At 40.4% G+C, this 21,731-nt stretch overlaps 1 protein-coding gene across 2 annotated transcripts in view; it reads right to left on the bottom strand.

Moving 5' to 3' along the window:
- Positions 1-21,731, bottom strand: part of LOC122539873 (venom phosphodiesterase 1-like) — a 118,217-nt gene that overhangs the window by 44,934 nt on the left and 51,552 nt on the right. For both annotated transcript variants that reach the window (XM_087980188.1, XM_087980184.1), the window contains exons 9-15: positions 18,633-18,742; positions 13,856-13,921; positions 12,556-12,628; positions 9,569-9,677; positions 8,402-8,533; positions 7,835-7,866; positions 4,536-4,666 (exon numbers count right to left, since the gene is read on the bottom strand). In XM_087980188.1, the coding sequence (XP_087836314.1) occupies positions 4,536-4,666; positions 7,835-7,866; positions 8,402-8,533; positions 9,569-9,677; positions 12,556-12,628; positions 13,856-13,921; positions 18,633-18,742 (653 nt within the window). The remainder of the gene's footprint in view (positions 1-4,535; positions 4,667-7,834; positions 7,867-8,401; positions 8,534-9,568; positions 9,678-12,555; positions 12,629-13,855; positions 13,922-18,632; positions 18,743-21,731) is intronic.

Here is a 21,731-nt window from a genome sequence, read left to right on the forward strand (position 1 = left end):
CTCCCTGACCTTCTGACATTCCCCAAACCCACAATGACCCTCTAGCACCACCTGACCCAACCTCACTACTGAAATAACAGGCATCTGCTGCTGCCCCCAAGACATTCCTAACCTCCAAAGACCCCCTCAGCCCTCCCCTGATACTCCACCTTCCCTCCAATTCAACTGGACCTGCCTGTCACCCTACCCACTGAACACCCATTACTCTGCCACCTGCCATCTGTGACCATTCTAATTGCAAGACCTAATCACCTATCAGCCAACTCGCCTCCTCTCCTGCACTCTTACTGGAAAGTATCTGGGACATCTGAACATATTGACAAAAATACAGCGGCTGGTGCCAAAGAAAGCATCACAGTATCCACATAAATTCTCTCCTCTGCTCACTCCAAGAATTTCTGAGCCAACTTAGTTACAAAGGATCCTTGTGCAAAAGATTGACCAGAAAATTCAGAAGAGGATAAGTTGGGAATATTTTGTCTGGCCAGTGGAAAGCTCTGTTCTGCCAGTGACTGGAATATTAGGTTCAATATAAATAGAATTGTGTTGCCAGATTTGAGTCAGCATTCATGTCAGATTGTGTAACAAGAGCTTGTTAAAGACAAGGAATTATAAGCACTCAAGTCTGTGCTTATAATCATAGAATAAAAGAGGTATACTGCATGCAAACAGGCCTTTCACCCCAACCAGGTTTCCTCAACTGAAGACGTCCCATTTGCCTGCATTTGGCTTATATCCCTCTAAATCTCTCCTATCAATGTACCTGTCCTATTGTCTTTTAAATGTTGTAGTTGTAATCGCCTACACTACTTCCTCTGGCAGCTTGATCCATACATGCACACCATCTAGGTGAAAAGGTTATCCCCCAGGTCCTTTTCAAATCTTTCTCCTCTCACCTTAAACTATGCCCTCTAGTTCTGGACTCCCTGACCCTGGGGAAAAGACATTGGCCATTCACCCTATCTATGCCCTTCATGATTTGATAAACTTCTACAAGGTTACCCCTCAAATTCCTATGTTTCAGAGAAAAACGTCCCAGCCTGTCCAACCTCTGCTTATAACTCAAACCTTCCTGTCTGAGTAACATCCTTGTAAATACTCTTTCCAGTTTAATTACATTCTTCCTTCTGCAGAGCAACAAGCATTATATGCAGTACTCCAAACATGGCATCACCAATGTCTCATACAATTTTAATATGACTTCCCAACCACTGCACTCAATGCTCTGATCAATGGAGCCAAGCGTGCCTTCTTCTCTACCCTATCTACTTGTGGTGCCACTTTCAAGGAACTATGTATCTGCACAACTTAGTCTCCCTGTTTGCTAACATTAGGGGTGGCATGGTGGCTCACAGAGCCAGGGACCCGGGTTCAATTCCCACCTTGGGTGACTGTCAGTGTGGAGTCTGCACATTCTCCCTGTGTCTGTGTGGGTGTGCTCAGGTTTCTTCCCACAATCCAAAGATGTGCAGGTTAGGTAAATTGGCCATGCTAAATTGCCCATAGTGTTAGGTGCACTATTCAGAGGTAAATATAGGGTAGGAGAATGGGTTTGGGTGGGTTACTCTTCAGAGGTTGGTGTGGACTTGTTGGACTGTAGGGAATCTAATCTCATTCCTCAGGCCCCACTATTAACTGTATAAGTCTTGCCAAAATACAAACCTCATATTTATCTGAATTAAACTCTATCTACAATTTCTCAGCCTACTGGCCCAATTGATCAAGATCCTGTTGTACTCTTAGATAACTTTTTTCACTGTCCACTATACCAACAGTTTTGGTGGCATCTGCAAACTTACTAACCATAGTAAATTCTCTATATTGTCATTCAAATAATTTATATAAATGACAAATAACAGTGGACCCAGCACTGATCCTGGCGGCACACCGCTGATCACAAGTATCCAGTCTGAACAAAAAGCCACGACCACCACCCTCAATTGGCTAGTTCTCCCTGGATCCCATGTGATCTAACCTTACTAACCAGTCTACCATGCGGAAACTTGTGAAAGTCCTTGCTAAAGTCCATGTAGGCAACATCTTCCCCTTTGCCTTCATCTACCTTCTAGTCATTCAGTGTTCCCTACTCCTGCTAACCTTGCCCTTCACATTAACAGGAATATGCAAGGCCTGAACTTTCATTATCTCACTTTTGAAAGTTTCCCACTTGCCAGAAGTGGAAAAGAACAGCTCCCCCAATCAACATTTTAAAGTTCCTATCTAATACAATCAAAATTGTCCTGATCCAATTTAGAACTTTAACTTCTAGACCAGACCTCTCCTTCTTCACAACCTTTTTAAACAAATAGAATTATACTCATTGGTCATCCCACTAACACTCAGTCACTTGCCCTGCCTAATTTCCCAAGAGAAAGTCGAGTTTTGCCCTTTCTCTAGTTGGGCCATCTACATATTAATTGAGAAAGTTTTCTTGAGCACTCTTAACAAATTCCTCCTTATCAAGTCCTTAATACTATGGCATTTGCAATCTATGTTTGAAAAGTTAAAATCCCCTATTATTACAACCCTACTATTCTTCCAGCTGAGATCTCCAGACATATTTGCTCCTCAATGTCTCACTGACTATAGGGGGCCTATGGTACAATTGCATCAAAGTGATCACCCCCTTCTCATTTCTCAATTACATCCATACAGCTTCACTGGACAATCCCTCAGGAATATCCCTTCAAATACTGCTGTGATGTTTTCCCTAATCAAAAATAACTCTTGCATTAAAATAAATACAGTTTAATTCATTAGTCTTCCCTAGTTCCCTGCCATGCTCTTACCTGCCTTGTCTATTTAATGTGTTCTCTTTAACTTCAGTACCAGCCTCAACCTACTGTCTTGTCTCTCTACTGTTTAGAATCCCATTCCCCTGCCAGACTAATTTAAACCCTCCTGAGTTGCTGCCAAGATATTGATCCGCCTCCAGTTCAACTCATTCTCATTCCTCTCATGTTGGTCACTTCTGCCCCAGAAGAGATCCCAATGATCCAAACTTCTGAACCCTTCCTCCACCCCAACTCCTCAGCCACACATTCATCTGCACTATCCTATTCATATTCTCATTAGCACATGGCACCAGGAATAATCCAGAGATTACTACCCTTGAAGTCCTGCTATTTAACCTCTGGCTTAACTCTCTGTACTCACTCTGCAGGACCTCATCTGTTGTTCTACTTGTGGCTTTGGTGCTAATGTATACAACAACATCCTCCAGCTGTTCACTCTCCCCTTTGAGAAATTGCCGCAACCATTCCAAGACATCCTTGACCTTGGCACCATGGAGGCAACACAACATCCTGGAGTCTCAGGTGTCTGTGCCCTTGACTCACTCTCTGATCACAACTGCTTGCTTCAAATTTGCCCTGCCCCGATTTACAGCGGAGCTTGTTGTGGTGCCAGAGACCTGGCTACTGCTGCTATCTTCCCCTGATAAGCTATCCTCCCGCCCAACAGTACTCAAAATGGTAATTATTGTTTGAGAAGGGGGATAGTCACAGGAGACACCTGCACTACATGCCTCCCTCTCCAGCCAGTCACCCATCTACCTGACTGAACCTGCATGCTTTAACACGACTATCAATCACATTCTTTGCCTTCTGTATGCTCCTCAGTGTTTCCAACTGCCACTCTAACTGAGCCATGTGGACATCCTGCAGACATAGTCACTAGGACACTTGACTGCTCCCTGATCTCCCACATCTGACAGAAGCAGCATACCAGTCCACTGACTGCCATCTCTGCCCCCTTAACAATTACTTTTTTAATGAATCTTTTAAAGTTTAAAACTTTAGAAAACTTTAGAAAAAAACAAACAAGACCCCACCCTTGCATAAATAAAGTCTTACAAAATAATAGTTTGGGAAATACCCATCAGAACTTACTCACCAAAATGTAATGAAAGAAAATAGAATATAAAAGAGTTCAATGTGGGGTAGAGTAGCAGTATCAGTCACAGAATCCTTACAATATGGAAACAGACCATTTGGTTCAACAAGCCAACACCGACTCTATGAAGAGCATCCCACCCAGACTCCCTACCCTAAGACCTGTAACCCTGCATTTCACACGGCTAATCTATTAACCCACACATCCCTGGACACTATGGGCAATTTTGCAAGGCCAATACCACTAACCCACACATATTTGGACTGTGGGAGGAAACTGGAGTACCCAGAGGAAACTCAGAGGGAACCCATGCAGATATGAGGAGAATGTGCAAACTCCACACAAGATCAAGGTTGGAATTGAACTCGGTTCCCTGGCGCTATGAGGCAGCACAGCTAACCACTGAGCCACTGTGCTGGAGGAATTCTATAACAGCATTAGAATGCACAGTTAGATTGCATTCAGACAGAATCCTTATGGGTATAGTTGGAAGATAGGAAGTGAAATTGTATCACACTTTATTTTGTATATTATCAAACTGAACAGTGAAGCTCAGATAGAAATGGAGGTCTGCAGACAAAGCAAAATGGCATGTAAATATAACAAAGAGAGTAGATTATGAAGCAAAAAACATGACATACCGTCCAGCCAGCCACTGTTTGTCCAAGTACAGATGGACCTCCTTGTCTATTCTAATGTTGTTGGCAAAGTGGAAGCGTTTTGGCAAGTCATAGGCCATATAAGGTATGAAATGTTGGTTCTGATATTGACACTAAAATTTTAATAACACAAAAGAAATATAAGAAGAATTACAGGCATTTACCAATAAAATATTTATCTTTATTAACAATACTTGTGAAGCTTGACACTTGAAATCAATGGCCTGGATCATCACCATCACGGTGGGTACAGGAAGTCTGAAAAACTCTTAGTTTGTATGCCTCAAAAAAAATGCCATAAATGTGATCTTCATTTTGGGGGTTCAGTGCAGGCTGCAGTTGGGGCAGTAGACTTAGGAAACAGTTTGGAAGTAGCTATAGGAGTTGCCAAGTATGAGACAGGCTGTTTAATGTCTCAATTTAGAGATGCTATATTCTGTTCCATTATAATGAAAAAGGTAAGGACCTCTATCACTCACACACCTCATGTCCACCTCTCCAGTTGCTACATCCATGCCCATCATACCTTAAACCCACCCCTGAAACAGCCTAATTTCTCTTGTGACAAGCTCTGGCATGGCCATGTTCATTGGTCGCTGTATAATGTTTAAAAAAAATATTATGGTGGGAATAGGATGTGTTTTTGTTTCTTTTTATTCATTGATAGGATGTGGGAATAATTGACTGGACCAGTATTTCTTGTCCATTCCTACTTGCCCTTGCAAAGGTAATGGTGAAATGCCTTCTTGAACAGCGACCTTCAATTTGATGTAGTTAGACTCACAATGCCATTGGTGAGGGAATTCCAAAATTTGACCCAGCGACACTGAAGGAACAGTATGTTTCTAAGTGTGGATTGTGAGTGGCTTGAAGGGGAACTTGCAGGTGTTCTCATGTATCTGTGTTTGTTCTTCTAGGTGGTAGTGGCTGTGAGTTTGGAACCTTGCATGCATTTGTAGATGGTATACATTGCTGCTACAGTACATTGGTGGTGGTGGGAGTGAATGTTTCTGGATATGGTGCCATTCAAATGGGTTGCTTTGTCCTGAATGGTGTCAAGTTTCGTGATTGTTGATGGAGCTGCACTCATCCAGGCAAGCGGGGTGTAATCCATCATAGTCCTGATTTATGCATTGGAGATTTAGAGAGACAGAAGATGAGTTCATTGCTGCAGGATTTCTAGCCTCTTCTTCCTAGTCTGTCTTGATAGCCACAGTACTTATGTGGTGAGTCCATTTCAGTTTTTGATTAATGGTAATCCTTAAGATATTGATAGTGGAAGATTTGGAAATGTATTGCCATTGAATGTCAAAGACCAATGGTTAGATTCTCTCTTGTTAGAATAGTCATTTCCTGGCACTTGTGTAGCACAAATGCAACTTGCTATTTGTAAGCACAAGGCTGGATATTATCCAGAGCTTGTTGCATTTGGAGATGGACTACTTTAGTATCTGAAAATCCACAAATGGTGCTGAATATTGTGCCCATTTCTGACTTTATGACAGAGAGATTGATGACGCAGCTGAAGATAGGTGGGTCTAGGGCATTACTCTAAGGAAGTCTTGTGATGATGCCCTGGGGGAGAAATGACTGACCAACAACCGCAACCATTTTCTTTTGTTCTAGGCATGACTGTAACAATTGGAGATTTTTCCACCCCAATTCCCATTGGGCCTGTTAATTCTGGTAAAACTCCTTATTATCATAATCTGTCAAATGTAGCTCTCTTGCCAAGGGCAGTCACTCGCACCTCACCGCAAGATGTTAAAAAAGAACTGGAACAAGACAGTCATTTATTCAGCAGAGATCAAAGAGTCAAGAGCTGTCAATTACAAATGTTTCAATGTTTCAGAAGTCTAATGGACATCTGGCCTTTCAGCCAAGCCTCATTTTGCATTCTTAAAAGGTGGCACCTTAAAAAAATCCTGGTGAAAATTAGAAAGCTCAGGATCATGGTCAGGAAGTCTGGAATTGTGGCTTACCTACTAGCTTTATAGGGCTACCAGCCATCATGACCTGTTGAAAACCCAGGTCAACCTGTCCCAAGTGGCCCCAAATTTAGTGACAATTAATTTGTAGCGTGCCATTTCATAAAGCAAATTATTTGCAATAATGTATTATTTCTACAAATAGATTTTCACTGCCTGTGTTTATTTATATAAGACCAAGGTGTCTGAAATCATGAACGAAAAGCTTTTGACATTGCTAATATGAAAGGCTGTGGCTGATCAAGATGTTGCATGAAGTTATTTTCCATGTTATCTTTTAAAAGTCTCTGTTTATTGTGTCAGTTTCAGGATAATTTCAAAACTTTGCCAGACTTCTTAATGGCTTAATGACTCCATGTCTTGTGAAGATTGGGACAATAGGTAAAGAACAAACACAGACATACAACTGGCATATGGATATGAAAGGGACTGGAGGGGACAAGGAAAGGAAGGCATAGAGGAGTTATGAAGAAGGAGAAGAGCATGTGGGTGAGCATGGAGCAAATGATTAGGTTCTTGGGACCTGACACCTATTATTAAGGCCAATGTTTCAAAAAAACAGGCTCAGAGGGGGGTCATTCTGCAGTGTCGGCATCCGTCCACCCACTTATCCACTTCAGGATTGCCTCCAGAGGTTTTTGCTTTGATTCCATCCTGTTCAAAATTCCCCAGAGGGATAATACTGCAGGCAGGAGCCTCCTCATGGAGATTGGTTTGCAAAGTCAATAACTTGCTTGATTCTCGATAGCCAAATTCTTCCAAAAACCTAACCCAATGCAATCAACTGTGTATTCCCAAACCATATTGAACTACCAAATGTCCAGATTTTTAGGACATGTTCTACATGACTCCTTAAATTGGATGATTTAGAAATCAGTTCAAAACATTTCCTGCCCAACAAGAAAAGGGAAGGAAATTGTGTACCATTTGAAACACCAGATAATAATCCAATTTTTCACATAGTACAAAATCAAACACTGACTGTTTGAGACTTCCTGAATAGCCTTGTACTCTTGTTGTTAATGGCATAAAACTACAGCACAAAACAAGACAGTGGCTATGTTGATACTAGCTCCTTAATTGGAGGAACCTACTCAATGTCACTCCCCCACACTGCACTGTATTATTTTATAACCAGGTTTTCAAGCACTTATCTAATCACCTTCTCACTGAGATTAAATGTGTGGCATCAGCAGGGTATGGTTCATAGATGAGGAGATCACAGTTATGGTAAGGAGGGGACAAGGCAAAACTTCACAGCAATTGAAAATTATTTTCTACTATGTTACTTACGGAAAGATTTTTAACAACTCCTTCTGAATCAACTGAAAAAGAAAGAAACCAAAGTAGTCATTTCCACAGAAACTTGGTTATCATAGAATCATAGAGTCCTTACAGCCTCCTCTCCCTTGTAACATCCACCATGCCCTCACTCAGCAATGGTCCCACAGCATTTCAGAGCCTCTGATGGGTGCAGACCCATAAGCAGTCACTGCTTTCACTGGCACTGTCAATGATGAGTAGCTGATGGCCTCTCAATGGCCAGTACTTTTTTCGTTGGTAGGATATCCACTGCTGGGATCCTCAATGTCAAACCCTTTGGCCCAACAAGTTCACACCGACCCTCCAAAGAGTAACCCACCCAAACCCGTTCCCCTACCCTATTATCCTATATTTATATGTGTCTAATGCACCTAATCTACACATCCCTGAACACTATGGGCAATGTTGAGTATTTGAAATTGTAATTTTAAATGATCTATCCATCTCACTCGAATGGTATTTACATTAATGTTTATATTGTACATCAAACAATGATTTGTAACAGATCCTTTTGTATTTTACATTAATGGTACTTGCATGTCAAATAGTCCTTGGGAACATTTTTCGCTCGAATGCGAGCAGCTGGACCACTGTATACATATATATCATCCACTGTTTTAAAATATTTAGTCATATATTCAACTTGGTCACAGAAAGTCTTTTCCATTCCTGGAAGAGAAAGGAATTCAGGAAAATAACTGTAAGATAAGTAACACCATTCAAGTTTTGACAATGCATTAAGCCCTTCAAAATAGCATTTGTATTTAGTACAGAATGTAAATATTGGACCTTCTTTAATTTAAATTCCCATTGAGACCATTTTTGTTAATATCAGTATAGTTTATGGTTAATCACTAGTAATTATGTTTAATCAAAGAATCAGCTATAGCAGATCCTTTCATGAGTTCAATGTTCTCAGTCATTTTGGACAACCCTCAAAATGGCTGGATATGCATAGAATTCATTTGTCAAACATGGGAACGACAATAGAGAAACTGCGTCCTTCTTTTATAATACACAGACTCCTGGAAGTGAGAATGTGTAATCATTTACCAGCAGGGAATTTGAATAATTCCTAAAGTCAAATGGTATTCGTCATGTAAGAACAGTTCCAGCTCTATGCAAATATACATTTATAATGTTGCATATTTAGCACAGAGCTTTGTACAAGAGCACAGCTCAGGGGATATGCAAGCCCAACAGTATTTTCAAACCAATATGAACACAAAATCCTATGTGGCCCACTATTCTCCAGACCATTATACTGTCTGCATCTGATGGGGTTTCTCTACTGGACCCACTTTAAAATATGCTGCATTTTATGGCACTATGCAAAAATTTGAAAGACCATCAAGATGAGACAAGCAGACTTTGAGTTCTTAGAAAAGAGCTGAATATGATGATGAATGCCCACACTGAAGACATCTTTCAGGACATCATCTGGTCAGCTGAGATTCTATTGTTTTATTTTATTATCAGCTTTTCAGTCAAGTGGACATGACTGTATTTATTTTGCTGTGCTGTGTCAATGGTACATCTAGTATGGCTCATACCACTTGCAGGAGCAATCAGGTAAATGTGCCTAAGTGATGAAATGTAGAAAATTTACATGATTGCTACTATGTTGAATTCTTTTCAAGCTTGTGTTCTTTTAACATTTTGTGCTTTGAGTGTATCTTGACAAACAACATTAAGAAGATATACCATGATCAGCCACAATAATGAGGTTAACACATTTGTGTAGGTTTTTCTGTTTGAGTCCATCCATCAGCATTCCTATTATCTGATCAACTGACTGTAATGCTTCAATCACCTGCAAAATAACAAGAGACATGAACCAATAATCAAGACAGGTTACAACTATTTGAATACCAATTGTATCTTGGCAATTCAATCCAAAAACTTACAGAACACAGTCCTATCTGGATCTGCACTTAAAAAACTATACTTGCAAGGCTAAAGTCTAGGAGCTTGTAATTGGGATCAGAATGGACAACTAGTTCATTCAGCCAGCACAGATACATTAGGTTGAATTGCTTCTGTCTCTAACAAAACCTATCTATACTTCTATGAGATACTCAGATTTAATATTGTCAGAAATTCAGGACAGTACAGAAAATGAATTAGAATTATTGAATCCCTACAGTGTAGAAACAGGCCATTCAGCCACCTGAGTCCATACCAACCCTCTGAAGAGCATCCCACCCACAGTCACCCCAAACCTATCCTTGTAACCGTGTATTTCACATGACTGATCCACGTGGCCTGCACATCCATGAACACTACGAGGCAGTTTAGCATGGCCAATTCACCTAACCTGCACATCTTTGGGTTGTGGCAAGAAACTGGAGCACTTCACACACACACAGTCACCCAAGGATGGAATCGAATCCGGGTCCCTTGTGCCATGAATCAGCAATGCTAAGCACTGAGCCACCATGTTGCCCTTGTGTTCTTTTAAGTTTCTTGTTTTAGAAGATGACTTTCCTAATAAAGAATAAACTCTGTTTTCAGAGACTTTAATTATTGATACAAAATTATAAATTTAGATTACTGTTTGACATATGTGATACTACTTTGGTAATTCACAGCACTAAAGCTAAATGTAAATAGATAGGAGTTTGACACATTTCCAATGTTTGTCCCTTTATCTGTATAGGATTCACCATAACAAGCAAGCATCTACCCTACTCAGCTTTAAAAATATTTCTCTTCCACTAGCCTCTGGGGAAATGAGTTTCACAGAACAACTACTCTTTAAGAGAAAAATGTTGTTTCATCTTATTTTTAAATTTGCCCCCTCATTCTAGAAACACCACAACAATAACATTATTTCAGCATTCAACTATCAAGTCCCCTCAGGATTTTAGTTGTTTCAACAAGATCACATCTCTTTTATTTTCAAAACTTTAATGGATAAAGGCCCAAACCTTTCCTCAGAAGACAACCCATCCCACTGCAGGAATTAGGCTAGTCAACCTTCCCTGAACTACTTATGCAATTATATAACTTCTTAAATAAGGAGATATGACCTTTGCACAGTACCACAGATGTGTTGTCACCAACACCTTGTACAATGGTAGCAAACATGTTGTACACTCTTAATCCATTCTCCTTGTAGAAAATGCATCCCAACATAGAAAACATCACCTGAAGGTGATAAGATACAGGCTGAGATTGACTTGAAGTAAAAAGTAAACAAATATAAAGAATATACCAAAAAAGCAGGCAAAGTTGTTAATAGTTAACATATACCATTCCTCTCTCCACAGATACTGCCAGATCTGCTTAGTTTCTCTACCACATTCTGTTTTTCTTTCAGATTTTCAACATTCACAGTATTTGCTTTTATTTTAGTCAAAATTGTTACTTGGGAAGTATTTTTGAATTACAAATATGAATGCCTTTTAAAGGTAATAGAAAAAATTTACAAGGATCACAACAGACACATTGCACACTCGGAACAGGGAAACCAATATATGCATGCAAAAGACACACCAGAAAAATGGGATATAGGGGATGATAGAATAAAGTACTTAAGGGAATTAGGCAAATTGAATTAACATCCAAGGGGTTGTAGTACATTAAAATACTTCACCTTTAGCTGACAAACCCGGGCCCATTCCCCTAACCTATTGCTTTACATTTCCCCTGGCTGGTGCATCTAACTGCACATCCCTAACACTACGGGCCGTTTGGCATGGCTGGTTCGTCTGGCGTGCATGTCTTTGGACTGTGGGGGGGGAACCAAAGCGCCCAAGGTGGGGGCATGCGGATGCGAGGGTGAGGATGAGCTCCACATGGGTGGTCACCTGAGGCTGAGGTTGGGTCTAAGTCGCTGGTGCTGTGTGGCAGCGGTGCTGGCCACTGGGCCATTGTGCCACCCAAAAAGATGTGGTGCTAATGATCAGAGATGATTTGTAAATTGGTGAAATTGAACCCTTTTCTGTTGATAGCATCAGCCACATATGTCGCTCTCAACATTATTTGCGTACAATCTATAACACCCTGTACCTGCAGGAAGCTAATGATGTTGGCTAAAGCTACTGACTGGGTTGCAGCACTAATCTCGTCACAGAGAAACAGAGCATGGTGCATGTATGGAATGAGCTGCCAGAGGGAGTGGTGGAAGCTGGTACAATTGCAACATTTAAAAGGCATCTGGTTTGGGTATATGAATAGGGAGGGTTTAGAGGCTTATGGGCCAAGTGCTGGCAAATGGGACTAGCTTAAGTTAGGCTATCTGGTCAGCATGGACGAGTTGGACCGAAGGGTCTGTTTCTGTGCTGTACATATGTATGGCTCTATGACTCTAAGTGATAGAGGATGGGACTAATATTAGTGTTCTTACAGAATCTCGCGCAGGACAAAATTCATAAATGTAATATTTACTGAGACAAAGATGTACGGACAAGGAAAAACAATACCAATGTAAGAGCACCATTGCATGAAGAGTCTGACAAGTCAAGAACCAGGGAATCAGCACCATAAATGACATGTTAAAACATATCATTTTGTAATGGACAAAAGGCATAAATCAAACCCTTCAATTTTTTTATGCAAGGTAACAATTGAGGCAAATTGAATACTCTAATATACTAATGTGTGTACAGGCTAAATATGTATCCAAGAAAAATCAATGTAAATTAACTATATTAAAAACTTAATTAGAATACAAATAATTAACTTACTCCACTACTAACAGGTCCAAATGAATGTCCAGCACCATCTGGTTCTTCAAGGTACAGGGTATAAAAGTGTGGCCTGATTGACAAAATCAAACACTTAGTATAGCAATGGTGAGATTTTCAGCAAACATACATTTCTAATTGGAAGGGTTATTTTTGTAAACCTGACTGACTACGAATGACCATTGATCACACAAACTCAAATTGTGTTTCTTCCTCCAACTATCCCCTCCATCATTTGACTCATATTCTCTGCTTCTTTCTGTCTATCTCTGTCAGGGAGTTCACTTTCTCACTTGTGCACAACTCTTAAATTTCCAGTTCTCTATTACTTTCCTCTTTTGGTCCTCCTTCTCCTCTATATATTTCCCATTCTTCAATTGGTTTTCTCACACGTTTCTGACTTTCCCCAACCCTTCTGTATTCTCCCACTGTTCCTCTGTTTCTCCCTTCCATTTGATTTCTTTCTTCTTCCTTTCCACTCCTATGGAGATATTAAGGCAAGTAGGAGACACAAAATAGTATTTGGCTGCAGCAGTGAAACAGTTCCTCAATAACGCAGACATACATAGGGGTTTAGAGCCTGAGGAACCAAGGAACTGTGAGGAAACTTGGGACTGGAGACAAGGAAGGATTAGGAAAGCTAGAATCTGGGTTGAAGAGGTAACAGGTACATCAAAGTGCATCAGGGCCAGGAGGGAAATCTGAACAGAAGACCAGTGTGCCAAGTATAATGGTTATAAAAGAATGCGGAGACCATAAGGCAGGACACAAAAATCAACAGCTTTTGTGTAGAGAAACTTTGGAGGACAAGGAATAAAGGCTAATGACTTGTGACTAGGAGTTCAATTCCCGCCTCAGGCGACTGTGTCGAGTTTGCACATTCTCCCCATGTCTGTGGGTTTCCTCCAGGTGCTCCGGTTTCCTCCCACAGTCCAAAAATATGCAGGTTAGGTGAATTGGTTTTGCTAAATTGCCCGTAGTGTTAGGGGCAGGGGTAAATGTAGGAGAATGGGTCTGGGTGGGTTGCACTTCGGCAGGTTGGTGTGGACTTGTTGGGCCGAAGGGCCTGTTTCCACACTGTAAGTAATCTAAATCTAAATCTAATCTAATTAATAAGTGCCAAGCAATTGCACATAGAAACCAGGAGATGGGACATCAAGACCAACTGTGAAGCTGATAAATCTGCTTAATGAAATTGCTCACGAAAACAGACGGCAGATGAACAGATGTTTTATTTAAATCATGCAAACAGGCTGATTACTAATAAGCAGTTAGTATGATAATAACCAAAAATAATTACCTCTCTGACTCAGGTAAACTGAGCCATTTCAAGAGAGTAAATACCCTTTCTTCAAATGGAATTGATCTGAAAAATATATTAACAATTGCAGAAAATAGTGAGAGATAGTAAAGGCACTCAAGCTAAAAAATTGATTACATTGGTTATTTTTGATGGATTGGCTACAATTATCAATTAGGTCTTTTTAACATAACTAAGTAGAAGAAACAAACCTCTAGATTTGTAACAGATGTGGCAATATAAATCAGACAAAACACATTATTTGACCATTAAATCATTTAACTTCATACACGTACTAATATTTCATAAAAATTCTGTTAATCTGGATCAAAAGCCAATGAGGTAACTAAAATATTAACTGATGTTTAAATAAAATTCCATTGTCTGTTATTTTATTGAAGATTTCAAGCTGTTTGAAGTAATCAGCTATTTGTTCAAATCGTAGACAAAAGCATTTTGTACAGATATGTTTTACTGCATGGCATGAAGGATCATGGGACTTAAAATCAGCAGTTGGCCATTCAGCTCTTTAAGCTTGGTCTTACGTTCAATAGAATCATTACTGATCTGGTTGTGGCCTCAATTTCACTTTTCTGGTTATCCCTATACAACCCTTAACTCCCTTATCTATTAACTATTTAAACTCATTTTGAGGCTTATGACTGAATTGAATTGTGTGGAATATGTTTTAGACAGCCTGCAGTAGTTTACCAGAACAACTAGAAATTTTCCATCCGTTTTTAAAAAGTACATATTTTCCACATGTGCCCTGCATGTACCAATATTTCAATATATATTTAGTTAATATGTTTGGGTGACCACTGTCAGTTGAAGAGCGAGAGTAAAAATCTATTCCTGGCTAACAGTGGTGACATGTTGTAATATCTTGGTTACAAACTAAAATAAGAGAAACATGGAATGCTTTTACTTCCAAATACATTCTTAAAGCTGAGAAAACTTGCAACTTTATCAACATCTCCCAACCTCCACCCCATTTACCACAAAGATTGTAACCTGCCTAAACTAGTATTAGAGGGAGGAGAAAGTGGTAAATCTCTCAGCATTCACTATGCTGTGTAGGTAGTAATGCTACTGCTACTTGGCATCAAGTGATAAATCTCAGTAGCTAGGTTTCATCATATTCATTACATGGTGACAATGCCTACTTGATTTTCATACAGATCATTCCACAGAAAGATTGCTTTTTTTTGTCCTTTCATGCAGTGGGGCATTATGAAATTTGGTTTTAATTCTTTCATAGAATGTGTGAGTTATAATTGTCCTTGAATTAAGTGACTTGTCAGACCATTTCAGAAGGAAGGATATTCGTGAACCACATAGCTTTTACAACAGCCGAGGGCACCTGTTATGGTCATCATTTATAGAGACTAGCTTTATATTCCACGTTTACGACTTGAATTTAAATTCCACCAGCTACCATTATGGGATTGATATTGGCATTTCCATATCACAAACCTGGGCTCTGAAATACCAATCTAGGGATATTATCACTATGTTACCGAGTCCCACTTATGAGATATCTAACAGAATGCTGAATTAAAGATTGGGATAACTTTTCAGTGCCCCTGGGAAATGGGGTTGAATGCTTGTGAATAAAAGGGGAATGACTTTAGGACAGCTCTAGAGGATTTGGCCAGTGCCGGATAGGGAACATGAGCTTCACAGAGGCAGGCAGTCAATTGGTGCAATTAATGTGTTACAAAGGAGCCGTTTTGTGACAACAGCGGTGTTTTCCCACCACTGGATGGCTTGTTGCTGTATGCAGATGACACCAGCTCAGTTGAGAAGGTCTCACATGAACAGCTTGTGAGCCATTAGGGCCAGAGACTTCATGCCCAATGACTGGGTTGCCAGGATGAAAGACTGCAATTATCACTCCCTCTGTAGAGGGCTGTCCCCTCACTGTGATGGCCTTATTGGCTCTGGGCCTCTTTTCTTAATGATTCATTGTAAGCAGAGGGCATCTTCTTGTTTTAGTTTTTGGAGACTGACATCATTGGGGCTCTGAAGAACTTGATTGTCATACTTAATAGGATGACAAAAGCAGAGGCAGGGAATTAGTATTGCACTGTTTGGGTGGTTGTGCCAGTGAGAAAAAAAATAGATGAGCATGAAACCACTTTATGGGCTTAATGTTAGGGACCCAGCATCCACCCAAAATTCAGCCAATCATCCTGGATAATTGGCCAAGTAAAGGCTTCAATTAGGGCAAAGGCAAGTGGATCCATGGCTGCGCCCACGCCATGTAAAACTGGACAGGCTGAGAACTGATTGGAAAGCACTGGCAAACCAGAAGGAGAACTTTACGTACTCCCTACCTGATGACACTGGGAACACAAAATCTTACCCAGAGGTTCCATTCTCTAAATTCATTCATGGTCCAATATTTACCTATGCACACTGTGTTTTCTTGACTTCTGAAAATACTTGAAGATTTCTGATTACAAACATGAAAACCTAGAAAATCTATGGCCCAGGAGGAGGCCTTCTGATCATTGTGGTAGGAAAATTGTTGTAGAGCCTAATCCCAATTCCAGATGCTGGTCAGTAGACCTGTAGGTTCTTGCATTTCATGTGTATATCCAAGTATTTTGGAAACATACTGAGAGCTTCAGTCACTGCCACCCTTTCAGACAATGAGAGTGGAATCTCCCCCCCTCAGAGATGATAATTTTACAGTAAGAAGGGCACCCAAACTCAGCCATCTCCTTGCCGCCACTAGAATTACGTTCGGGATCAGAAAGCCCATGGTTTACTTTCCCAGTTGCCACTAATTGAGGCTCCTAAGTGATCAATTAAAGACACCTTAAGCACCTCACCGACCAACACTGGGAAAAATCTTGCTGCGAATGAGCCTGTTCCTGTACAGTGTGCATGGCAGATCAAACTTGTCACATCAGGATGTAGGGGTTCCTCAATCAGAGACAACTAATGCCTGATTGAGGCGTTAGTCATTGAGCAAGTGACTGTCTGCTGGAAGCCAACACTATGCCCTTGATTCCAACCTCACATGCCCCTGTCTCCACATTATTCCAAATTCAAGAAACAACTCCTCCACTGCCTAACATGGAGGGTCCAGGGTCATCCAAAATCCTGGGACTGCAAGGATCTCCTTCTTACATCAGCCACAAGCTGGGAGCACAGTAGGCCAGCCACCTGATGGCCTCCAAGGATCTTGATTCCAGGGGAAAACCCGCCAGTGGCCTTGTCATTGCCTTTTGGCAAAAAATTAATGGAATCTGGAAGATGCAGGTAAGATCCTGATGCCCCAGCAGGATTACGCCCAATTTTCAGACTCCCATCACCCTCTGGATGAAAGGATATCTTCCTAATGTTCCAATGTCTTTTAATATTGATGTGAGTTTACATCCAGCAGGATGACTTACCCATATATTTATCCCATAAGATAAAACACTGGAATGGTTATCATGGTCTTGTGAAACTAACATTTCTTACAGCTGACTATCATGTCCAAACATTTCATTCACAGGCACACACTGTTCGGGGCCAACATTAGGCTATTAGTTTGCAACAGAAAGTAATACGTCTTCAAATGATCCCAAGGTAAGATGGAGTATGAGATCTTTATACCTGCACATTGCATGCAAAGATACAGTACTGATACCACATGCATGTCTCTTAAAGGTATTATGACACATTGACCATGAGATGTGACCCAATATAATCCTTCAATCAAGAATGGCTAGCATTAGTTTTCACAGAATATAGCTCAGCAGATGTGAACTAAATTATGACAATTATCCAGGAGAATTAGAAAAGTCTAACTATAACAATTTCATGAAAACTGTCTAAACTTCCCAAATCTTACATTACGCATTTAAAGAGGATTCAGTAAGTTAAAATCATCTGAAAAAATTGTCCATGGAACTGATCCACAGTTTTATATCCAAATGTACTTACGCAATGAGTTAATGGGATGGAACAATTTTCAGTGAGGAATGATTAAATACATTGCATCTTCATACATACAAAATTCTTACAGAGATGCAGGAAGACTGTTCCCCACGGTTAGGGTGTCCGCAGCTAAGGAATATGGTCTCAGAATGAAGGGCAGGCAAGTACTGGGTTGAGAGGCAATTTCTTCACACCCTGTCCCAAAGTGTTGTGGAGACTCAGTTGTTGAGTATGTTAAGACTGAAATTAATGAATTTTCACATTTTGAAAACAAGAGATTTGGGGATAGTTCTGGGAAATAGTGTTGAAGTAGAAGTCAGCCATGATTTCATTGAATGGTGGAATGGACCAAAAGGGTGATTAGCCTGCTCCTATTTCTTTTGTCCTTATGGATATACTGACAATTATTTTTAGCAAGGGGAAATGTAGATAGGACCCTTTGATGGAACTACACAGCCCAGCATTGTCAGAAGTCACACAATACCAGGTTTATTTAAAATCACAAGCTTTCGGACCGCTGTTCCTTAGTCAAGTGAAGTGACTGGAGATGTGCATGCAAGTAAGCTAATGAATCCATATTCTATGCAGAAAAAGAACTGCAGAAAACAGGAAAGGAGTGGGAAAATCAGAGTTGGTCCAAAGCACCTTTTTTGAAAAAGGATTCCAAATTGTCATAAATGCAGTCCTAATACTCACTTCATTTTCCTTTGCATTAAAAATAGATTTCTGTGTTTCAAATATGCATTCTTGCTATTGTTGCACAACAATGCTCATTTCATAATTTTCCAAGCAAACTATTTCATGATTATTTCATATTATTTGCATATCATATAAAACTTACTTATTGAATTTCACATATTTATTTGGGTATGTTCCATTTATTTTCACTTCAGATCCAGGCCAGAAGAAAGTGCCTGCTTGTAGGCCTTGGTACATAGCTGTCAGCCACAACTAGGTAAAGAACAGAAGTACAAAATATTCACATTTATTAATCAGTAATTCATATGAAAAATATGATGATAGGAGAGCTTAGTGACATAGGTCATTGGAAGATTGCCCCCTCACCCTTGCATTTCTTTGCTACCCTTGTCCAACTGTGTCAGCTTCAACCATCCACAAGTCAGATACAGCAAAGCCAAGAAAAAGTCAAACTCTCTAATTTTCCCAAACAATGGTCTAATTATTAGTAATTGATGTAAACAGACCCTAAATCATTAAGAACTGATGTTAATCTTACCAAAATGACAACTGGCATTCTCCATGGCCACCAGCCTTCTTGACATTTTGTCCATGCAAATAGTCATCGGCAAGCCACCAGTCTCACTACACAGACATGGAAATGAGGAGCAGGAGTAGGCCATTCAGCCTTTCAAGCCTTGATCGCCATTCAATATGGTCGTGACTGACCCTCTATCTCAAAGCCATATTCCTGCTTTCTTCCATACCCCTTGATGCCTTTAATATCTAATAATGTATCTATCTCTTTCTTGAATATATTCAGCGACTTGTCTCCACAACCTTATGTGATAGAGAATTGCTCAGGTTCACAATCCATTATTCTGCATCTCAGTCCTAAGTTACCTACACTGTATCCTAAGCATGTGAACCCTTGTTCTGGACTCAACTAGGGAAGACAATCTCTCTGCGTTAAGCCTGCCAAGCCCTGTTAGATCCCCACTCATCTTTTTAAGCTCAAGTGAGTTCAGGCCAGTTGAACTAAACTCATCATCATGTGTGCCCTCAGGCCAACAAAAACACGTTACTTCAGCCCTTCTAAATTTGCATCTATGACACCTAAGATTTCTCCAGGCCATTTTGCTCTCAGGAACATAAATGTTTTTCATTTACTTGCAAAGGATGTCACCTATGGCGCTTAGCTTGTTTTCTTAGCATTTTTAGCACTTTACAATGCATTACTTCATAAATGCTTCTGTTTCTTTTGTTCTTATGAATGTTTAACATAAATATTGACAAATATTTTTAGCAAGGAGAAACAAAGTTATGGTCCTTTAGTAGAACTACCCACCCCAGCAATGGAACTGGCAAGCACAGGAGTGTTGCTTGCAAGTAGGCAAATGTATCTTTATTCCATATTGACAAAAACTACAGGAAATGGGAGTAGTTCCTATGCACTTCTTTTAAAGGGCTCCCAAATTGGTTTGACTTGCCACAAATCCAGTCCTAATATTCACTCCGTATGCTTTAAAAATAGATTTCTGGCTTTCAAATATTCATTCCTGTCATTATTGCACAATGATGTTCATTTCATAATTTTCCAAGCAAATTGTTCATGACTTGCATATTCCATAAAACTTACTTATTGAATTTCACATACTTATTTGGGTATGTTCAAATTTATTTTTGCTTCGAGGAAAAACAGCACACACTCACTAATCTAGGGCTGTCAACCTCTGTGGCTTGCATTGCTTTTTAGTGCAGATGGAGGGGCAGGCAGCCTGTGATGATGGGAAGGGACTGGAAGGTCAATCTATCAGTCAGACAAGAGGTGGCCATATCATTGTGCAACACCCACTGTACATCATCATCAAACCTGCAGCATGTGATTTGCAGTTTACACAGTAAGCACACTGCATGTACTTCCAACAAATGGCCATGTAAAGGGGAGCAATCCTTAGTTGGGTAAAGGGAGATTGCATTCAGTCATGGGATATTTTAGTGCAGGGCCACAGTTAATCAAACATTTGGTGTTATCAGTGAAATGGTTCTTCAGAGACAAGCATTTCAGCATCAATCACCCTTTATTGGCAAATGCAAAGCCTTTAACAAAAGCACCGCCTCTCACTCAGTCAGGCGCTCCCATATCCCTGACATTCATCCCTTTATATCAGCCAGGACTCCCTGACTGGACCAGATTAACAGATCCAATTACAGGGAACTCATATTCTATAAGGTTCACCTGCTGACTTTTTTACAATCACTACAAGCAGAGTCCATGGATCAGGCCATGTTTAGTCCTGAAGATCAAGTACAATCAATCTGGGGATTACAGGTGGATCAGAGAGGATGCTGTAGAATTAGTTCAAGAAGGAGTGGTACAAATTTTCCTCCAATAAAACTAAGGATTGAATATAGTAGAAATAGAAAAAAGAGCAGTTAGTGGTGATGCAGGATCAGGAGAAGTGATGTGGTATCCCTGTGTGTGTATTGAAAGTTCAGAGGATAGGAAGGCCTTATAGTTTGGAATGATGAGATGGGTAAGTGCCATTTAATGCTGCACGTAATACTGAGAGGTATAGTCCATGAGTCTTGGTGAGAGGCATGTGCAGTGGCAGAGTCAGTGTGAGTCATAGCCATATGAGTGTGAGGCAGTAAAGGAATGAAAGTAGGACAAACAGGAAGAAAGTTAGCCACCAGGATACACAAATATCAGCTAGCCACAAAAAGACATTACCCTCTCTCCCTCGTAGCCCTACACACAGATGAAAAAACCCACCATTTCGACTGGGACAACACATCGATCCTGGGACAGGCTAAGCAAAGACATGCCAGAGAATTCCTTAGAGGCCTGTCACTCCAACCACAACGCCATAAACAAACACATAGATCTAGATGCCATCTATCAACCCCTCAGAAAACGAACAGGAAATGACATCACCACAAACCCCAGGAACCCCATTCAGGAGAAAGATATAAATAGAAAGCAGGAGACAACAGCTTCGCTTCACTTGGAGGTCGCCACTGATGACGTTACCTAGCTAGGTAATGAAACGTCTGGATATCAAACCTACAGCTCAGCGAGCAAACCTACACCCTAAACCTCAACCTGAGCTGCAAACTTTCACAAACCTTGCAGGAATGAAAGTGCACTTACCCTTGCGCAGTGCAGAAGATTTTTGATTTTTTTTGCTGCAGTACGTTTCACTTAGGGCAAAGCACTGTCCTAGGCTACAATTTATGTCCAGGTTGGCTGGGCTCTAAT

This window comes from Chiloscyllium plagiosum, unplaced genomic scaffold (assembly GCF_037043375.1).
Source record: "Chiloscyllium plagiosum isolate Xiang-an unplaced genomic scaffold, Cpla_swu_hap1 HiC_scaffold_3, whole genome shotgun sequence".
Taxonomy (NCBI): Eukaryota; Metazoa; Chordata; class Chondrichthyes; order Orectolobiformes; family Hemiscylliidae; genus Chiloscyllium; species Chiloscyllium plagiosum.